Below are 18,128 nucleotides of genomic sequence, written 5' to 3'. Positions count from 1 at the left end.
TCATCCCCCTGTTAGACAGAGTGAGAGAGAGAGATGTGTTTCCTACAGGTCAAGGTATAAAAGCTGTTCCCTAAGCCTCCAAGTTGGGCTCCAGCAACCCTGACAGTACCAGCCATGCTGCCCGGCGGCAGGGCCCCTCCCACCCCATCCTTAACATTCATGGCCCGGCTTTGCTGCCTTCATCCTGCTCTCCTACCCTTAGCTCCCGTTGGAACTCTAACCCACCCAGGGAGCACCGTAATTACTCTGCCCCAGAATTCCCTTGTATTTGAACACAGTCAAGTGACAAGGCAGGTTTTTCTCTCTCCGCTTACGAATCCCTAGCAGAGCACAAGGGCCACGACGGGCTGGGTCTGGCTCAGCTGTGGGGAGGGAGGTGCATCTTGTCCACCTGTCACCTGGGGCAGCGCCAGGCAGGCCAGCTTCCCAGGGGCAGAGCCTGAGCCCCCCCTGCCCCACCTTGTCCCAGCTCTGCCAGGAGGGGAAGCCTGTGACTTGCAGCCGAGGCCAGAGGCTGAGAGGCAAGGAGAACTGGACTTCCGGGGTCAGGCAGAAAGGTCCAGAGTCCCAAGGGCCACTGAGGGAAGAGCAGAAAGAACAGGGACCCACAGGGGAAGGAACTACTCTCTGTCCCGCTGAGGTGGGCTCCTAGGGACCTGATGGGAAAGTGGGAAAAACAGGAAAGAAAAAACCTGCTGGCCCCAAATTCTGTTCTGCCGGTGAGTTTAGTCATTTCAGTCAGATTTTTGGAGTAATGGATTGTATGGTTCCCTTTCCAAATGATACAGGGAAAGGGACAATGATTACTGGTGTTGGTTTGTAATTCAACGCTTTTGATCGCTTTTCTTTTCTTTCTAAGTTCTGCAGTGTCACATCGCTAACACCTCTGAGGACTCAGAGAGAGGCACTGGCCCCTCTTTTACAATGCTGCCTTCTGCTGGATGCAAGGAAACTCACAGGCAGCTACTGATTTGGTGTAGTGTTTTGCTTGGGTTTATCTAGTGATTCAAGTTCAAGTCTGCAGAACACTGTAAACCAGCTATAATGGAAAAAATAAAAATCATTAAAAAAAACCTTTGAGCCTGTGTGTGTGTGTGTGTTTTCAGATTTTCTGAAAAAAAGGAAATTGCTTGTGTACAATAGAAAATAATGTTTTTTTTTTTTTTTTTACAATGCTGGAAAAGAGGGATGATTGTGAAGTATAGGTACATGTGCTGACGACTATGAGGTGACGACTCTGTAGAGAAGTACACTTGCAGAACATAAGGAGAACAGTTTAAAAGGGGCCTGGTGTTTGGCCAAACCCATTTTTCCTGCAAAACTAGACTCTGGAAGTAACTGTAAAATGTAAAACTGGTGTTACCATTGTGGCTCTGCAAGTTTAGAACCGGATTAGTATCCATGAGGATGCAGTTCGATCCCTGGCCTCGCTCAGTAGGTTAAGGATCCAGCGTTGCCATGAACCACGGCATAGCTCACAGAGGTGGCTCGGATCCCGTGTTGCTCTAGCTGTGGTGTAGGCCGGCAGCTTCAGCTCTGATTCCACCCCTAGCCCTGGAAATTCTGTATTCCGCAGCTGCGGCCATAAAAAGGAAAAAAAAAAAAAAAGGAAAAGTCCTGATTCCCAATAGTGCTCATCAAATTATGCCTGTAAGTGTCCAGAAGCAGGCTCTTGGCTAAAGAGATGGGGATGTATTCACATCAGGAAGATGAAAGTAGATTTTTTTTTTTTTTTTTATGGACTTACCCAAGGGATAGGGAAGTTCCCGGGCCAGGGATCAAACCCACCTGTGCTTCCTCAGCAACCTGGGCTGGTGCAGTAGGAGTCTTAACCCAGTGTGGCCCTATGGGAACTCCGAGAGTTGATTTTTGAAAAATAATCTCTAGCTACTGGGGAAATACCTATGCCTCACTGTTACCACTAAGCAATTTTAATAGTTGTGTCCATGATGTGCCTAATAATTGAAAATACAGACTTTCAGGTCCCATTAAGCTGATTCTGCTTGGGCATTGGAATTTTGGAAAAGGCCTCCAAGTGAGTCTTCTACCTACAGGTGTTTTAGAAAAGCCCTGATTTAAATGAAAGAGGCAAGCTTCTATATGACACTTCTACTTCAACGTTAACAGGTTCAAGTAGCTGCTTTTGTGTGGACAGCAACAAGGAGGGAAGAGGGCCCTGTATCTGGATGACTCGGAAGATAAAGGAAGAAAGAGGAGCGAGGATCGCCCTGGACGAGGACCTCACCAGGGGGAGGGTGCCCGTCCAGAACTCCAGCTCTAGCTCTTTCTGTCTCTGTCCCGCGCTCAAGTCCAAATTCAGCTGCACGTATTCCTCGGTCTGACCATAGGCGGGCCACAGAGGCAGGCCTTCCCCGTTAGGATCCCTGGAAGGGAGAGCAGAAACAGGGGTGAGGTTTTCATCCTCCAACACCTGGTTATGGGGGAAGCTGGCGTGTTCCCTTTCCTGCTCTGAGCAAAGTCAGCCCCGGTATCTCACCATCTTCCTGCTCAGCCATTTCAGTGTTGATGGACGCAACAGTCAGGGGCCATTTCAGGCTCTCTGTCCACGCCCCAGGGCGGAATGTACGTGCTGACCCTGCTGGACACGCGTGGGGCGGGAAGGCCATCCTATTTGCTGTGCTCATGGAAGCCGTCGGAGTCTCCTGGTTTTATGGTGTGTGCTGGGCCCTGAGTGTTGAGTGGAAAAGCCTCAGCTCCTCTTGGTTCTTCCGGAACCTTTGCCTCCGGAGATGCAAAGGGGCTTCCCATTTCCAGGGGCAGCCTCTGGCTGATCCCAGAGTGGAGCCAGTGGCTTCTCAGACACAGCTCTTCCACCCTGGCTCATCTTTGCGTGAGCTCCCTTCAACAGGAGGCTGGCTGCAAAGGCCCCAGAGGCATCAGTGTCAGCCTTAGAGAGGAACTCAGAGGAAACTGCTGCTCCCCAGGCCACATGACTCATCCCAGAGTAGGGGGGACAATTCAGGAAAACGAATATCAGCCCCCATTTAAACCCGAATCCAAGCAAACAATGAATCACTGCTTTGGTCTAAGCAGGTCCCAAATACTGCACGGATGTTACTTAAGCCAAGTTTTTTTCCCTGTTCTATCTGAAATTCAAATGCAACTGGGTATCTGTGGTTTCTCTGGTAAATTTATCCTGGAGCTGAATGGAGAGAACATGGTACAGAGAGTGATAGGTGCGGCGATTGCTCCTTTTCCCTCACGTGTCACAGCACAGTTTAGTTCTGTTCCCAGTCCTTTCTACTAAGCAGAAAGTGATTGCGATGTGAGTCTGGGCTCTTCTACCAGACTGAAGTTGGGGAAAGAACCATATACACAGTCGTCATTGTTTGAAGAAACAGGGAAGAAGGGAAGAGCCAGACTTCGGAATCAGGCCACCATGGCTGCTGGTGGGGGAGCTGCTCCCCAAAGCGGGCCAGGGTTCAGGGAGGCCCTGACCTCAGCTCTGACACAGAGGAAGAGGAGACAGAAGTGTGGTGACCAGAGACTCCTGGAAGTGCTTGCAACTAATTGGCGTCTGATGTGCTGCCTGTCGGCTACTGGCTCTGCGGGCCTCAGGCTGGAGGGGCTGAGCTGGGCCAGCCTAACGTGAAGGTAAGGGATTGGACTGCAGGAAATCAAGGAAGACCGTCTTTGTCCCCGGAGAAGGCCCAGCAAGGCCCGTGGCCTGGACACACCCAGGAGCCCTAGATCCACTGTTTCTAGTGCAGAGAATGGCCTTATACGGGGGGCAGCATCCAGACTTCCTGCAGCTTCAGGGCCCGGTGAAGAGTCAGAAGAGGAGAGGCCTGGAGCAGGCCCCGCCCCTGGCCACAGCGAGCCCAGGGCAGACTTGAAGGCCACGGTCCGCATCTGCCTCCTGCCCCCCCAGGCCCGTTCCCAGCTTCCTGCTACATTTCTGCTCTTGCCCCAGAGCCCCCAAACTCCCCTGGGAGTTGCTACTGAAACCTGACCCCCGTCTTCGGTCACTTGACAGACAGTAACAATTCCCCTATCAATGGACAGGAAAGAGAGAGCAGGGCCGGTTTTTGAGACGAGGAAGGATACTGCAACTCTGACCTTTGAGGTGAGCTGCAGAGTCAGATCAGGGCGTGTCAGAGCCAACATTAGTGCTATCAGCTAAGCACGTAAGTGTTCAGAGTTTCCCAGCAGAGATTTGGAATTGGAAGGGAGCATGGCTCAGGAGCACCTGCCTTTGTTCAAAGAAGGAATGAGGCCATTGCAGTCTCATAAGCCAGGGATTCCCAGGAGGACTGAGGCCTTTGGATCATCGGCACCTTGGACCAGGCCAACGCCCTGCGCTGATGTTCAATCAGCAAACACACTAGCTAATCCTATGCCTGCTACTACTTCTGGGGCATTGCCGATTGCACCTCAGTGGATCTTCCTAATGAGTCCATGAGGTAGTATTACATCCCGCTTACAAGTGGGGGAAACTGAGACACAAGGAGATGAAAGAACTTACTAGTTGGTAAGATGGAATGGACCTTGGCAGTCTGGCTCCGCTCTGTGTTTGTTTTAACCGCTCTGATGTGCTACGTCCTTTGGTCCCCAGCGCTCCAGTCCTAACGTGGTCCAGCTGGTAAGGGCGTGGGTCCTCATCTAGCTCGGACACCGTCTTCAATACAAACACATAATACATATGCAAATAAATTTATTTATCTACATATGCACATGTACAACTTGTACAAATATATATAACGGATATGTGATTTTCTTATGTACACATACACACACTTTACTATAGAATTTATATATAAATATAAAGTGCTTACAATGTGCTGGGAAGGAACGGACTTGCACTAGATCACCAAGTTGGAGAGCTCATCTTGAACAGACCTCTCCTGAACCTCAGTTAAAATGCCTTTGCTGGCTTTTTCCAAACACACCCCAACCCCATGCTCTCTGGTTCTTTGTGTAGGTTCCATCTGGGCTCGCTACTGAAAGGCAAGAAGATTAACCATAGATGTTTTAGGAGGACAGGCGACTGCCAATCCCTGAATCCGTGTAACCTTGCGTCTTGGAGAGTCTGGGGTAGGAGTAAGAATTTGTCACTGGGTACATCGCTGCCCTGCACAGAATCAGGGAGAGGATGCGAAAGATACTGGGAGGACACTGGTCCTTATCTCCCTGCCCGGGGATGCCCAGTCTGGACTCCATCATCTGTTGGCAGTGGCAGGAGCCCTTGTGGAAAGCACCAGGGTCTGAGCGGCCACAGAGAAAGGACTTCTCTGTAATGGAGGGTGAGCTGCATTTTTCTCTTGGGCGCAGGTTATACATAGGGAGCCCGGACGCAGGTCTTGCAGGTGAGGACAGACTGACCTGCGGTTGGCATTTATGGAGGCACCTCTAGCTGGCTGAGCAGGCGGGTGTGTTTTTACCCAGCAGACACATACAGACACTCTAGGCTCCTGCTCCCCTTGTCTGGCCTGGCAGGGCACCTTGGCAATGGAGGCAGCTGATCAAACGGGAACGTGTGCACCGTGGCCACCAGGGGGCGCCGGCGTGCACTCCTGCTGCCAAGCAGAGGCTGAGGGAAGACAGGAGGACCAGGGGTCTTTTCTCTGGACCTGACTCAGAGCCTCTTTGAACCCTCGACCCCTCCCCGAGCGGGGCAGCGAAAAGTCGGTCTTGTGTGGAGGAAAAGGCCCATCTGGTTTTGTGTTGCATTATCTGGGATGGATGTATTCACTCAGGCATGCCTTCATTCTTTCACCAGCCCCATTGTTCTTCCAGCAAGGAGCAATAGCCCTGGCCTCAGGAACTCCCAGTCTGATGGAGGAGACAGATGGTGTGGGTTGATCAGGAAGTGTACTGAGCACCTACTGCATGCTTCTTTAAAGGCCTCTAGTGGTTCCCACTGCCTTCAAGGTAAATCCAAAGTCCCCCTCCTCATCCACCCCCATCTCTGCTCCAATCATCCTGTACTACCTGCAGGCATGCCCCCTACCCCACCCCCCAGTGTGAGACCTTTGCTGTCACACAGGACTGTACTCAGAAGCCTCCAGGCTCCATGGTGGCTTTAGTATCTGCTGTTGCCATCTTGAGCTTCTCAATGATTTTGAAAATAAAGGGGTATTTTTATTTTGGAGGGTAGGTTATTTAGTGGTCCTGACTGTCACTTACTAGCTGCGTTTTCTAGGGCCTCGTGGTGACTTTTATGGGGCTGATACAGCCGGCCCTCCCTCTCCACAGGCCCTGCATCTGGGGAATCAACAAACCGCGACTCAAAAATGTTGAAAGAAATTCCAGAAAATTTCAGAAAACAAAACTTGGATTTGCCCCACCAGGAACTCTGTACATAGCATTACCTTGTGCTAGGGGTGATAAGTAATCTAGGGACAATTTAAAGGAAACAGGAGGGGAGTTCCCTGGTGGCTCAGCAGGACCCAGGGTTGTCACTGCTGTGATCTGGTCGCTACTGTGGTATGGCTTCGATCCCTGGCCCAGCAACTTGCGCAAGCTGTGGGGACAGTCGAAAAATTAAAAGGTAAACAAAACAGACAAACCTCTGGCTAGACTCACCAAGAAGACGGGAGGAAAAAACCAAATAAACAAAATAAGAAATGAAAAAGAGAACTCACAACGGATACTACACAAATACAAAGAAAAAAAAAAAAAAACCATAAGAGAATACTATCAACAAGTATATGCCAACAAATTCGACAACCTAGAAGAAATGGACATCTTTCTAGAGACCCACAGCCTGCCAAAACTGAATCAAGAAGAATTAGATCAACTGAACAGACCGATCACCAGAAATGAAATTGAATATGTCAGTAAAAACACTCCCTACAAATAAAGGTCCAGGACCAGATGGCTTCACAGGAGAATTCTACCAAACATACAAAGAGGAACTCATACCCATCCTCCTTTAACTTTTGCAAAAGGTTGAAGAAGAAGGAACACTCCTCCCAAAGACATTCTATGACGCCACCATCACCCTAATTCCAAAACCAGACAAAGATACCACCAAAAAAGAAAACTATCGACCAACATCTTCGATGAATTTAGTCGCAAGAATTCTCAACAAAATTTTAGCCAACCGAATCCAACAACATGCGAAAAAGACCGTACACCACGACCAGGTGGGATTCATCCCAGGCTCAGAAGGGTGGTTCAACATACGTAAATCAGTCAATGTCATACACCACATTAACAAAAGGAAAGACAAAAACCACAGGATCATCTCAATAGATGCAGAAAAAGCATTTGACAAAGTCCAACATCCCTCATGATAAAAACTCTTAGCAAAGTGGGCATAGAGGGAACATCCCTTAACAGAATCAAAGCCATTTATGACAAACCCACAGCAAATATAATACTCAATGGAGAAAAGCTGAAAGCCTTCCCACTAAAATCTGGAACAAGACGAGGATGCCCACTCTCACCACTGCTATTCCACATAGTACTGGAAGTCCTAGCCACAGCAATCTGACAAACAAAAGAAATAAAAGGCATCCAAAGAGGAAGAGAAGAGGTAAAACTGTCACCGTATGCAGATGACATGATACTCTACAGAGAAAACCCTAAGGACGCAACCCAAAAACCTGCTTGAACCGATCAACACATTCAGCAAAGTAGCAGGATATAAGATTAACATTCAGAAATCAGTCACATTTCTGTATTACGAACAATGAGCTATTAGAAAAGGAATACGGAAATACAATACCTTTTAAAATGGCACCCCCACAAATCAAACACCTGGGAATACACCTGACCAAGGAGGTAAAGGGCTTACATGCCGAGAACCATGAAACATTAATCGAGGAAATTAAAGAAGATGTAAAGAAATGGGAAGACATTCCATGCTCCTGGGTTGCGAAAATTAATATTGTAAAAATGGCCACCCTACCCAAAGCAATCTGCAGATTCAATGCAATCCCTACCAAATTACCCATGACATTTTTCACAGAACTAGAACAAACAATCCAAAACTTTACATGGAACCACAAAAGACCCAGAAGTGCCAAAGAAATTCTGAAGAACGAAAACCAAGGAGGAGGCATCTCTCTCCCAGACTTCAGGCGACATTACAAAGCCACAGTAATCAGGCCAGTGTGGAACTGAACAGACAGACCAACGGAACAGAATCGAGAACCCAGAAATAAACCCAGACACCTATGGCCAATTAATCTTTGACAAAAGAGGCAAGAATATAGAATGGGAAAAAGACAGTCTTCTCAGCAAGTATCGCTGGGAAACGTGGACAGCTGAACGAACGCAAATCAGCGAAACTAGAACACACCCTCACACCATGCACCAAAACAAACTCAAAATGGCTGCAAGACTGAAGCAGAAGCCAAGACACCATCAAACTCCTGGAAGAGAACATAGGCAGAACATTCTCTGACATCAGCCCCACAAATGTTTTCTCAGGTCAGTCTCCCAAAGCAACAGAAATAAAAGCCAAAATAAACCCATGGGACCTAATCGAACTGACAAGCTTTTGCACAGCAAAGGAAACCAAAGAGAAAACAAAAAGACAACTTACAGAATGGGAGAAAACAGTTTCAAACGATGCGACGGACAAGGGCTTTATCCCTAGGATGTACAAGCAACTTATACAACTCAACAGCAAAAAAGCCAACAGCCCAATTGAAAGATGGGCAAAGGACCCGAAGAGATATACGGATGGCCTACAAGCACTTGAAACAGTGCTCAACATCACTGATTTTTAGAGCAATGCAAGTCAAAACCACCATGAGATACCACCTCACACCCGTCGGAATGGCCATCGTTACTAAGCCCACAAATAACAAATGCTGGAGGGGGTGTGGAGGAAGGGGAACCCTCCTGCACTGTTGGTGGGAATGTAAGCTGTACAACCACTGTGGAGAACAGTATGGAGGTATCTTAGGAAACTATACACAGAACCACCATATGACCCCGCAATCCCACTCTTGGGCATATATCCGGACAAAACTCTACTTGAAAAAGACACGTGCATCTGCATGTTCATTGCAGCACTATTCGCAATAGCCAAGACATGGAGTCAACCCAAATGTCCACTGATAGATGACTGGATCAGGAAGATGTGGTTTACATACACCATGGAATACTACTCGGCCACAAAAAAGAACAAAATAATGCCATTTGCCACAACGTGGGTGGAACTAGAGACTCTCATCCTGAGTGAGGTAAGTCAGAACGAGAAAGACAAATACCACAGGATATCACCTATATCTGGAATCTAATATACGGCACAAAGGAACCTTTCCACAGAAAAGAAATCATGGACTTGGAGAATAGACTTGTGGTTGCTAAGGGGGAAGCGGAGGGACTGGGAGGGACTGGGAGCTTGGGGGAAATAGATGCAGAATGTTGCCTTCAGGATGGATCAGCAATGGGATCCTGCTGTGTCGCACTGGGAACTCTGACTAGTCCCTTATGATGGAACACGTAATGTGAGGAAAAAGAATGCATATGTGTGTGTGTAACTGGGTCGCCATGCTGTACAGTAGAAAAAATACATATATAAAGAAATGATTAAAAATGTTCAAAGAAAAGAAAATGAAGTATACAGGAGGATGTGTGTATGTTATATGCAAATTCTAGGCCATTTTATATAAGGGACATGAGCATTCACGGGTTGTGGTATCTGCAGGGGCCCTCGAGTCAGTCCCCACGGACACCCAGAGGTGACCAGTATCCCACGTCCCATGAAGTGTAAGGACCTTACAACAGCGTAGTTTCAATAGCTCTCTACCCATCTTTTTTGCCATGTGCTATTTCTGCCACGTGTTTTACTTCTGCTCCCAACACACACTTTATTGACACTCCTTGCTTTAGACAGTGACTGAAAAGAAGAAAAACAAATTTTACATTTATGTCAAGATTTCTGTAGCTCTTCACTTCTTTTATGTGCACCCGTGTTTCTCACAAGGTTCTGTCTTGTATCATATCCCTTCCGTGTAAAGAACTTTACCGTCTCCGATAACACAGGTGTGGTACCAACAACTTCTCTGTTTTCCTGTCTGCAAACGCTGTTCTTTATTTTTTTAATGCCTCAAAAGCTTTTGAAAAAAGTACTGAAAAGGGAACTAACAGAGCACTCAACACAGTATGAGTTAATGATAGGACATCTGGCAAAAGCCTGGGGTAACGAAACATTTGCTTCCTAACCCGTCAGGTAGCCAACAACACAGAAGTGATTATGAAAACATTGCTGCCATGTGGCAGGGTTACTGGTCTCCACCGGAATCTGGGTGAAGGCGTGCATTCCTTTCTCCAAACTGGGCCCTTACTTACAACGTGCAAACATCGCTTTTCCAGACCCTTTCTAAAAAGGTGCATATGCTTTCGTTCAGAAATGTCATCGCTTGGAGCTTATCCAAAGCTAGTCACGAGTGTGTGTAAAGATGTAGCTACAGGATGTTCATCACAGTGCTAAGTATATCATTAAAAACATCAAAACACTTAATAACCCCTGATGAGGAGTGGGGTAAATGACAATCTACAATGTAATTCAGGGATTACATGTCAGGCTGTGATATTTCATCCCTTAGGATGAAGGTCATGAGACACATGTACATTTGCGAAGCTGGCATCCAAAGTATCTGTACAGGCTGATGTGACATTGAGATTTATACTATGCGGTATATATCTGCACCGGGAAGAGGAACGGGGAGTGGAAGGTCATCCTGGAAAGAGACAGGGTCAGGTCCGAGAGGGTCTGCAAGCCAAGGAGTCAGGCTTGACTGAGGCTGGAAGTGAGCACGGCGAACTGTTCTGGAGCAAGAGAGAGACACAACCCGCCCGAGGAGGCTCCTGCTGGAGGCTCTGAGCAGGGTCCCCCAGAGGGAGAGAGGCTGCGGGCAGAGGCTGCGGGATCCCCTCCCGTGGAGCACACAGGTCTTTCTCCCTGAGCGCAAGCGCGTCCCCCGGCAGCTTCCACCCCAGGCCTGTCCCGCCTGCTCTGGGACCCCGTCCCGCACCCCCAGGGGGCAGGCGGCCTGAGGACCGTGTTCATGCCCAGCCCTCGACGCTTCTCTTGGCCGTCCTCAGTAGCCTCGGTTGGGTTAAGCAGCCTAACGGGAGGCCAGCTCTAGCCTCTCAGCCTCCCAGCTGCTCCCCTGTGCATACAGACAGAAGGTCAACGTCTCCCTCAAAAGATCTGGTCTCACAGAAGAATATGCGACGACGAGCTGCAAGAGAGATGAAGTGGACAGAAGCCCCACTGGCCAGGGTGAAGAAGTGGGGTGCTGGGCTGAGAGGCAAAGGCCAGATGGTGACAGCAGCAGTGGCCACTTATGCTCTGGGTAATGTTCATATCTTGAGCGTTTATGATGTGCCACGTGCTTGTGCCAGTTCCTTGGACGAATCTCTACAAAAGCCTTGCTAGGTAGGTGTCAGTATGCCCATGTGATAGATGAGGAAGCTGAGCAAATGGAGGCAGCCAGTATAAACCTTCTGAAGGTGGAAATGATATGGCCGTGCCAGGATGTAACCGGGTAAGGGACGAATCCACTCCTCCTTGGGAGGAGTTCTTAGCCTGCTCTTACCCTCGGTTCCTGGCCTCAGCACCAGGAAGAAGATAAAACCCAGATGGAGCCTGGGCTGTCAGGGCTTGGCCGTCAGAGCAGTGTCTCTGGATTCAGGAGCTGGAGGTAGAATCCGGAGTGGGATTTACCAGTTGACCTTGGGCAAAAACATTTCCCTCTAGAATCACTCTCTCCATCTATAAGATGGCACTGATGCATTCTGAGTTTCCTGCTGCACCCTTGTGTTCATCGTGTCTTTTGTTTTTTATGTATTTATTTTTTAGGGGCACCCATGGCATGTGAAAGTTCCCAGGCCAGGGATGGAATTTATCCAAAGCAGTGACAGGGCTGGATCCTTAACTGCTTAGCCACCAGGGAACTCCTAGCCTGTCTTTCTATCCTGTGTTCTGGTGCTCTGACCCCTGGGGCCTTGCTGACTCTGGAAGGACTGCCCTTCCCAGAGTGAGACAATCCTGGAGATGCCTTTCCAGCGGGCCAGAGCCTGTACCCCATCTGGCTTCTTTATGGGGCTCTCACACACCTGCCCACTGTCATCCTGCCCTTATCACTCCAGGGCCAAGTACCTGAAAACCGTGGGTGGTTTCTAAGCCCCAGAGCTTGTTAAAATTGGCTAGTTTGTGCAGCTCCCAAGCAACCAAGGTAAAGTTTCTTGTCCCCAGTTCCTCCCTCCTCCCTCTGCCTCCCAACCCGCCTGGTGCTTCACCTCGTGGCCCACCATCTGGTGCTGGGCCCCCTCCTCTGGTGAAATGTGAGCAACAAACTATCTCCTAAGTAGGAGTTTCCTCCTGACTTATGGGCCTTAGCACACCTCAATTTGTCTAGATTTTAAAACAACCTCTTTATTTATGCATTCCTTCTTTGCACCCTCTCTCATCCCGGACACTCTTCAGAAACAACAATGCCTTTCAGCCTCACAAGAGCCCCATGAGGTAGAAAGAGCTGTCACCCCCATTAGAAAAGCACAACAGAGGCACAGAAAAGGAAAGCTTCTTGCCTAAGGACACACAGCCAGTGAGTGCTGAGCTGGGATGGGAACCCACGTCCTCTGGCCCCAGAGGACTTCTTCACAGTCTGGGAGGTCACGCTCCACGGCCTGGCCTCCTCCATGCTAATAATCAAGAGGAAGATACTAGGTGCAGTGAGGCAGGAGGTTGGCTGATTTCCTGCCTGCACAGGGCCCCTGCAGGTGTGTCTCTGGGCACTTACCCTCCCCTGTGTCTCCTGCCACCAGATTGGCTGGGCTCAGGGCCACCAGATTGGCTGGGCTCAAAGCTCCAAGTCCAGAGGGCATGAGCTGCTGGGAAACTTTTGCCCTGTATGCTTCTCTGGCACCTCCTCCCCACAAGGATTTCCAAATGTCCCCTGGTGATTTGCATTTCAGGAGGACTCACCCCAAGCTGTGGGAGAGGGGAGAGAGGTCATGACCTGAGCAAAGAGCCCCATCTTGGAAGGTGAGCAGCACCCCCATACCCGCTGGTCTCAGTGGGTCTGGTCTGGAGGGGCTGTGTGAGTCCCCCCCCACCACCACCCCAGCTCTGGCTTCCTCCAGCTCCAGTCCCTCCTGCCCAGTGGCCCAGTCAGGAGGCAGCAGCCAAAAAGCTCTCCAGAGCTTCCAAAGTTCTCTGGGCTTCAGCTGGGAACTCTCAGTCACACCCCACCCCCTCGGAGTTTGCCACTTTATATTAACAGCCCAGAGATAACGACCAATAACAGATAGCCATAGACTCCTGGACAATTTGTTTTAAGAGGTTTCTCCCTTCAAGGACGCTAATCTTAGGGCGTTGCGAGCTTCCCAAAGGCAGCCACAAGCAGACAGATGCCTTTGGGCACAAGGAGGCTTTAGTCTGGGGTCCTCAGAACAACCTGAAAACTCTCAGAGGCACCCGCAGCCACACAGCTTCCAAGCTGGGGAATTTAGGGCAAATCTCTTCATTTCTCCAGGCTTCTGTTTCATAGAGTTCCATGCTCTTATCTTGGAAGCATATTAAATCCAACCAGCCTCTCTTCTGATGCTTAAACTACCTTTACATATTCCTGCCAGGAATATGACTTGGCCTCCTGTTGCTCACCCCCCAGAGGTCAGGGAGCTCACTGCCCATCCAGGCTGGGATCTTTGGATGGAATGTCCTCATAGTAAAGGAACTTATCTGTGCAGAGTCTCCTGCTGTAATTATTCACGCCTTCGTCCATCCTCCATTCTTCCTTTGATGTTTTTTCATTATTCCATTTACACATTCATCCTCCAAACATTGACCAGATGCCTGGCGCAATGCTAGGTGTTGTGGACACAAAGATGAGTTCAAGACATGTTCCCTCTCCTGGAGGAGCTCACGTGTAATAGGTGAGACAGATGCGGGGAGAGGTGATAGGGCGATTGCAGCGCCACGAGAAAGCACCAATGGGGAGGGACACAGGGGGCTCTGGGAACCCCTGGGAGGGTGTCCTTTACCTGCTGGGGCCGCAAGGAAGACAGATGCTCAAAGCCTGTTTCAGAGAATCTTTAAGTGAACAACACGAGGATACTCTCGTACTGCTGGCTGAGGAAATACTATGCTTTCATTCAAACTAGCGATGCACACCTGTGTTTACTGACAAGGAAATATAGCCATGATCTATTGTGAAGAAAGAAAATCAGGTCTTAACAGAGTTGTGGCTGCTTTGAGACACAGTTTGGCCGTTCCTCAAAAATTAAACAGAGGCTTACCATAAGTCCCAGCCATTTCATTCCTAGATATGGATCCAAGAAAATTGAAAATATGTGCATTCAGGAGGTTCCCTAGTGGCCTAGTGGATTGAAGATCCAGCGTTGTCACTGTTGTGGCACCAGTTCGATTCCTGGCCAGGAACCTCCTGCATGCCGTGGGCACACCCAAGAAAAAGAAAGAAAGGAAGGAAGGAAGAACGAAAAAAAGAAAATAAGTCCATTTAAAAAACTTGTCCACCAATGGGATTATTGTTTGTAATGACCTGTATGGAAACAACTCAAATGTCCATCAATTAAAGAATGGAGAAATAAAATGTGATCCCCATACAAATGGAATATTATTCAGTTATAAAAAATGAAGTACTGATGTATGACAAACACGGATAAACTGTGAAACCATTACACTACTGAAAGAAACCAAAATTCCCTCAAAATGTAATAGTAGCAGGAGGACAGCAGGTTCCAGAAACCCTGCACATTTCTAGCTGCATTGAAAAATGTCGTAGTATACTGGGTTCAGAGAATGTTGATCCAAGGTGGATAGTGGATGAGAGATCACTTCATCCATAGCCCGCCCCACCACTCGCTTTCCAAAAAGGACCCTTGAGGTCACCCTGTAGGGTTGCTGCTCTTCTAGCGCAGTGTCCTCTGCACCATGAAGGCTCTGCCTGGCTAAGTCCCATGGTGAACGGACAAAGTCAGTGAAGGGCCCAGTAGAACATGGGCTCATATTTGTCCAGAGCTTGCTCTATCTACTATGTGCTTCACCTGTGCTTCACCGTTGAGTGAACTGCTGGGGGGTGGGGGTGGGGTCTCTCCTAAGACCTGCCCGGCTACTAAGGCATTGAGGCCAGTCCAGGATTTTCCTCTTCAGACTATCTAGTGCCACATGGGAAACCCTCTTCGGCAATTTCCCAAGAGCCCAAATCTCTATCAACTGCCACTGAAACAAGAGCCGTTATCACTTACAGCTAGTGTGACCCAGGGAGAGGACAGAGGATAAGCACACTGAGGTCTGGCCTGGTGCCACATCCAGCGCTTCTGCAGAGTCATCATGATCCAGAAGTAGGCATGCGCAGTGTAGCCGGACAACCTCCAGGTCTGGGCGTAGCTGCCTCTGCAGCATATTGGGTGTCGGTGTCACAAGAGGGCGTGGGATAGACCAATAGGGCTGGGAGAATGATTCATCCTTCCTTTTGCATTTCGCTAGGAGGGTCTTACAGTCTTCATTGTCCAGGAGCCAGGTCTGTGTCCCAAGTTGCTACAGGCCACTGGTCAAGGCAAAAGGCAGGATGGCTACGCCTTAAGAGCTATGGGCATGTGTCAGGGAGGGCTCTCGTGTGTATGAGTGCCGAGTGATTAGAAAGAGCCTTGCTGTCCGCTTAAGGAGACAGCCTCGATTGTTCCACGTGGATGGAGATAGGGGTGTTCTTTGTCAGGGTGCTCTTTCGTTTATTTATCCAGGCTGCCCTTATAGCATGCAGAATTTCTTGGGCCAGGGAGCCAAGCCACGTCACAGCAGCAACCTGAGACATAGCAGTGACAACACCAGATCCTTAACCTTTCGCACCAGCAGGGAGCTCTCTGGGATGCTCCTTATGACCCATGTTTCTTTCCTGAAAGTGGGAGGAACCCCAGCCCTGGGCCGTCTTCATGGCAGCAGTCACGTCTGGGACAGACTGTCCTGCTGTCACAAACCCTCCCCCGGCGCCGGGCTGCCACAGTGGCGAGAATGGGTGCAAAAGAACGTCTGTTTCAGGGCTTGGGTCTCCGGCAGCTTCCTTTCAGCTGTAACGTATGACTTTGGCCAAGACCCCATGAGTTTTTCCAAGGTTGTCACGTGCTTGATGGCTGTTGGTCGCCCAGTTTTCATTGATGTCCATATGGGTCTGTCCTGCACAAGTCAGCTTTGACCAATGACGGAGGGAAAACAGTGCAAGCATGGAGAAGGCACAGCTGCCTCTTCACTCCGCTGCCCTGGAGACACCCCTCACATCTGTGTCCTCTCCATCAGCAAGAACGAAGCTCATGACCCCAGGTCCCCGCGGTGTCTACCGTAAGGGCTGCAACATTGTGCTGCTTTTGTTCAGTCCTTGGCTCTTCCTCTTACTTGATATGTGGCTGTGGGCCACTTCCTTGTCCTGGCTGAGCACTGGGAGACAATGGTTTCAAGTCACAGGTTTATCTTGAGAACCAACGAGATCCTGCATGCAAAACCCTCAGCGCAGCGGTTCCCACATGGTGAACTCTCAGGAAATACTCGTTAAGTGAACGTGTCCATGGATGTAAGTGGAAAATACTAACGTGATAAAAGCACCCACACTACCGTAGCCAGGAAAGGGCCGTTGCAATACAAATCAGACGTATAACCTTTGAATTTTTCCTACCCAAAGAAAGATATGTATTTTCACTGCAATGGGATATTATACATGACCAGATTTTTAAAAGTATTTCTCTGCAGGAAGATAGTCCACGTGCCATAAGTGTCACCTTTTTAAAGTGTACAATTCAGTGGTTTTCGGTATAGTCGCAGAGTTGTGCAGCCATCGCTACCATCTAATCCCAGAACGTCTTTATCACGTCAAAGAGACTCCTCTTACCCTTTAGCAGTCATTCAATATTCCCCCCTCCGCCAGCTGTGGCAACCACTAACCTACTTTCCCTCTCTGTGGATTTGCTTCATCTGGAATTTCATCCATATCACACAATATATATGCTTCCCTTTCTGGATTCTTTCGTTAGCATAGTATTTTCAAAGTGCATTCACATGCAGCATCTGTCGGTGCCTCATTCCTTTTTACGGCTGAATTCTATTCCATTGCATGAAAAGATCTGATTTTTATTTGGCCATTCGTCAGTTGGGGGAACAGTTGGGTTCTTCCCCTTTGGGCAATTATGAATAACGCTGCTATTTTTGTACAGGTTTTTGAAAGGATATGTTTTCGATAATCTTGGGTATATACCTAGGAGTGAAATTGCTGGGAAATACGGTAACTCTGTGTTTAATTTTGGAGGAACTGCCAATCCGTGTCCTACAGCAGTCATAAATATTTTATAACGTATTTTTTTCCTTGTCACAATAGATTGTGACTGTCCTCCCGTGCACATTCATGGAACTGTAAATCACTACTTTGCATGAATGCATAGTCTGCCTTTGTCAGCTAAGAATCAGTACCAGAGTGTGTTTGAAGAAATCCCTATAGTTGGACACTTAAAGATTCTCTGAAACAGGCTTTGAGCATCTGTCTTCCTTGCGGCCCCAGCAGGTAAAGGACACCCTCCCAGGGGTTCCCAGAGCCCCCTGTGTCCCTCCCCATTGGTGCTTTCTCGTGGCGCTGCAATCGCCCTATCACCTCTCCCCGCATCTGTCTCACCTATTACACGTGAGCTCCTCCAGGAGAGGGAACATGTCTTGAACTCATCTTTGTGTCCACAACACCTAGCATTGCGCCAGGCATCTGGTCAATGTTTGGAGGATGAATGTGTAAATGGAATAATGAAAAAACATCAAAGGAAGAATGGAGGATGGACGAAGGCGTGAATAATTACAGCAGGAGACTCTGCACAGATAAGTTCCTTTACTATGAGGACATTCCATCCAAAGATCCCAGCCTGGATGGGCAGTGAGCTCCCTGACCTCTGGGGGGTGAGCAACAGGAGGCCAAGTCATATTCCTGGCAGGAATATGTAAAGGTAGTTTAAGCATCAGAAGAGAGGCTGGTTGGATTTAATATGCTTCCAAGATAAGAGCATGGAACTCTATGAAACAGAAGCCTGGAGAAATGAAGAGATTTGCCCTAAATTCCCCAGCTTGGAAGCTGTGTGGCTGCGGGTGCCTCTGAGAGTTTTCAGGTTGTTCTGAGGACCCCAGACTAAAGCCTCCTCGTGCCCAAAGGCAT

At 48.8% G+C, this 18,128-nt stretch overlaps 1 protein-coding gene across 3 annotated transcripts in view; it reads right to left on the bottom strand.

Annotated features, from left to right (window-relative positions):
- Positions 1-18,128, bottom strand: part of LOC146402280 (uncharacterized) — a 73,830-nt gene that overhangs the window by 52,193 nt on the left and 3,509 nt on the right. For 2 of the 3 annotated variants that reach the window (XR_014805859.1, XM_084960236.1), the window contains exon 2: positions 4,487-4,639. Coding sequence is in view for 1 of the 3 variants with exons in the window: in XM_084960236.1 (XP_084816362.1) it covers positions 4,487-4,639 (153 nt within the window). In the remaining 2 variants the exon portion in view is untranslated. Of the gene's footprint in view, positions 1-2,245; positions 2,385-4,486; positions 4,640-18,128 lie in introns of all 3 variants that reach the window. The other variant, XR_014805860.1, reaches the window with a different exon arrangement.

The sequence above is a fragment of the Sus scrofa genome, chromosome 6 (genome assembly GCF_054392235.1).
Source record: "Sus scrofa isolate SSC_HxYL_T2T_F1_AM1 chromosome 6, Sscrofa_HxYL_maternal_Yorkshire_Landrace_v2.0, whole genome shotgun sequence".
Taxonomy (NCBI): Eukaryota; Metazoa; Chordata; class Mammalia; order Artiodactyla; family Suidae; genus Sus; species Sus scrofa.
This window is presented reverse-complemented; position numbering and strand designations above follow the sequence as displayed.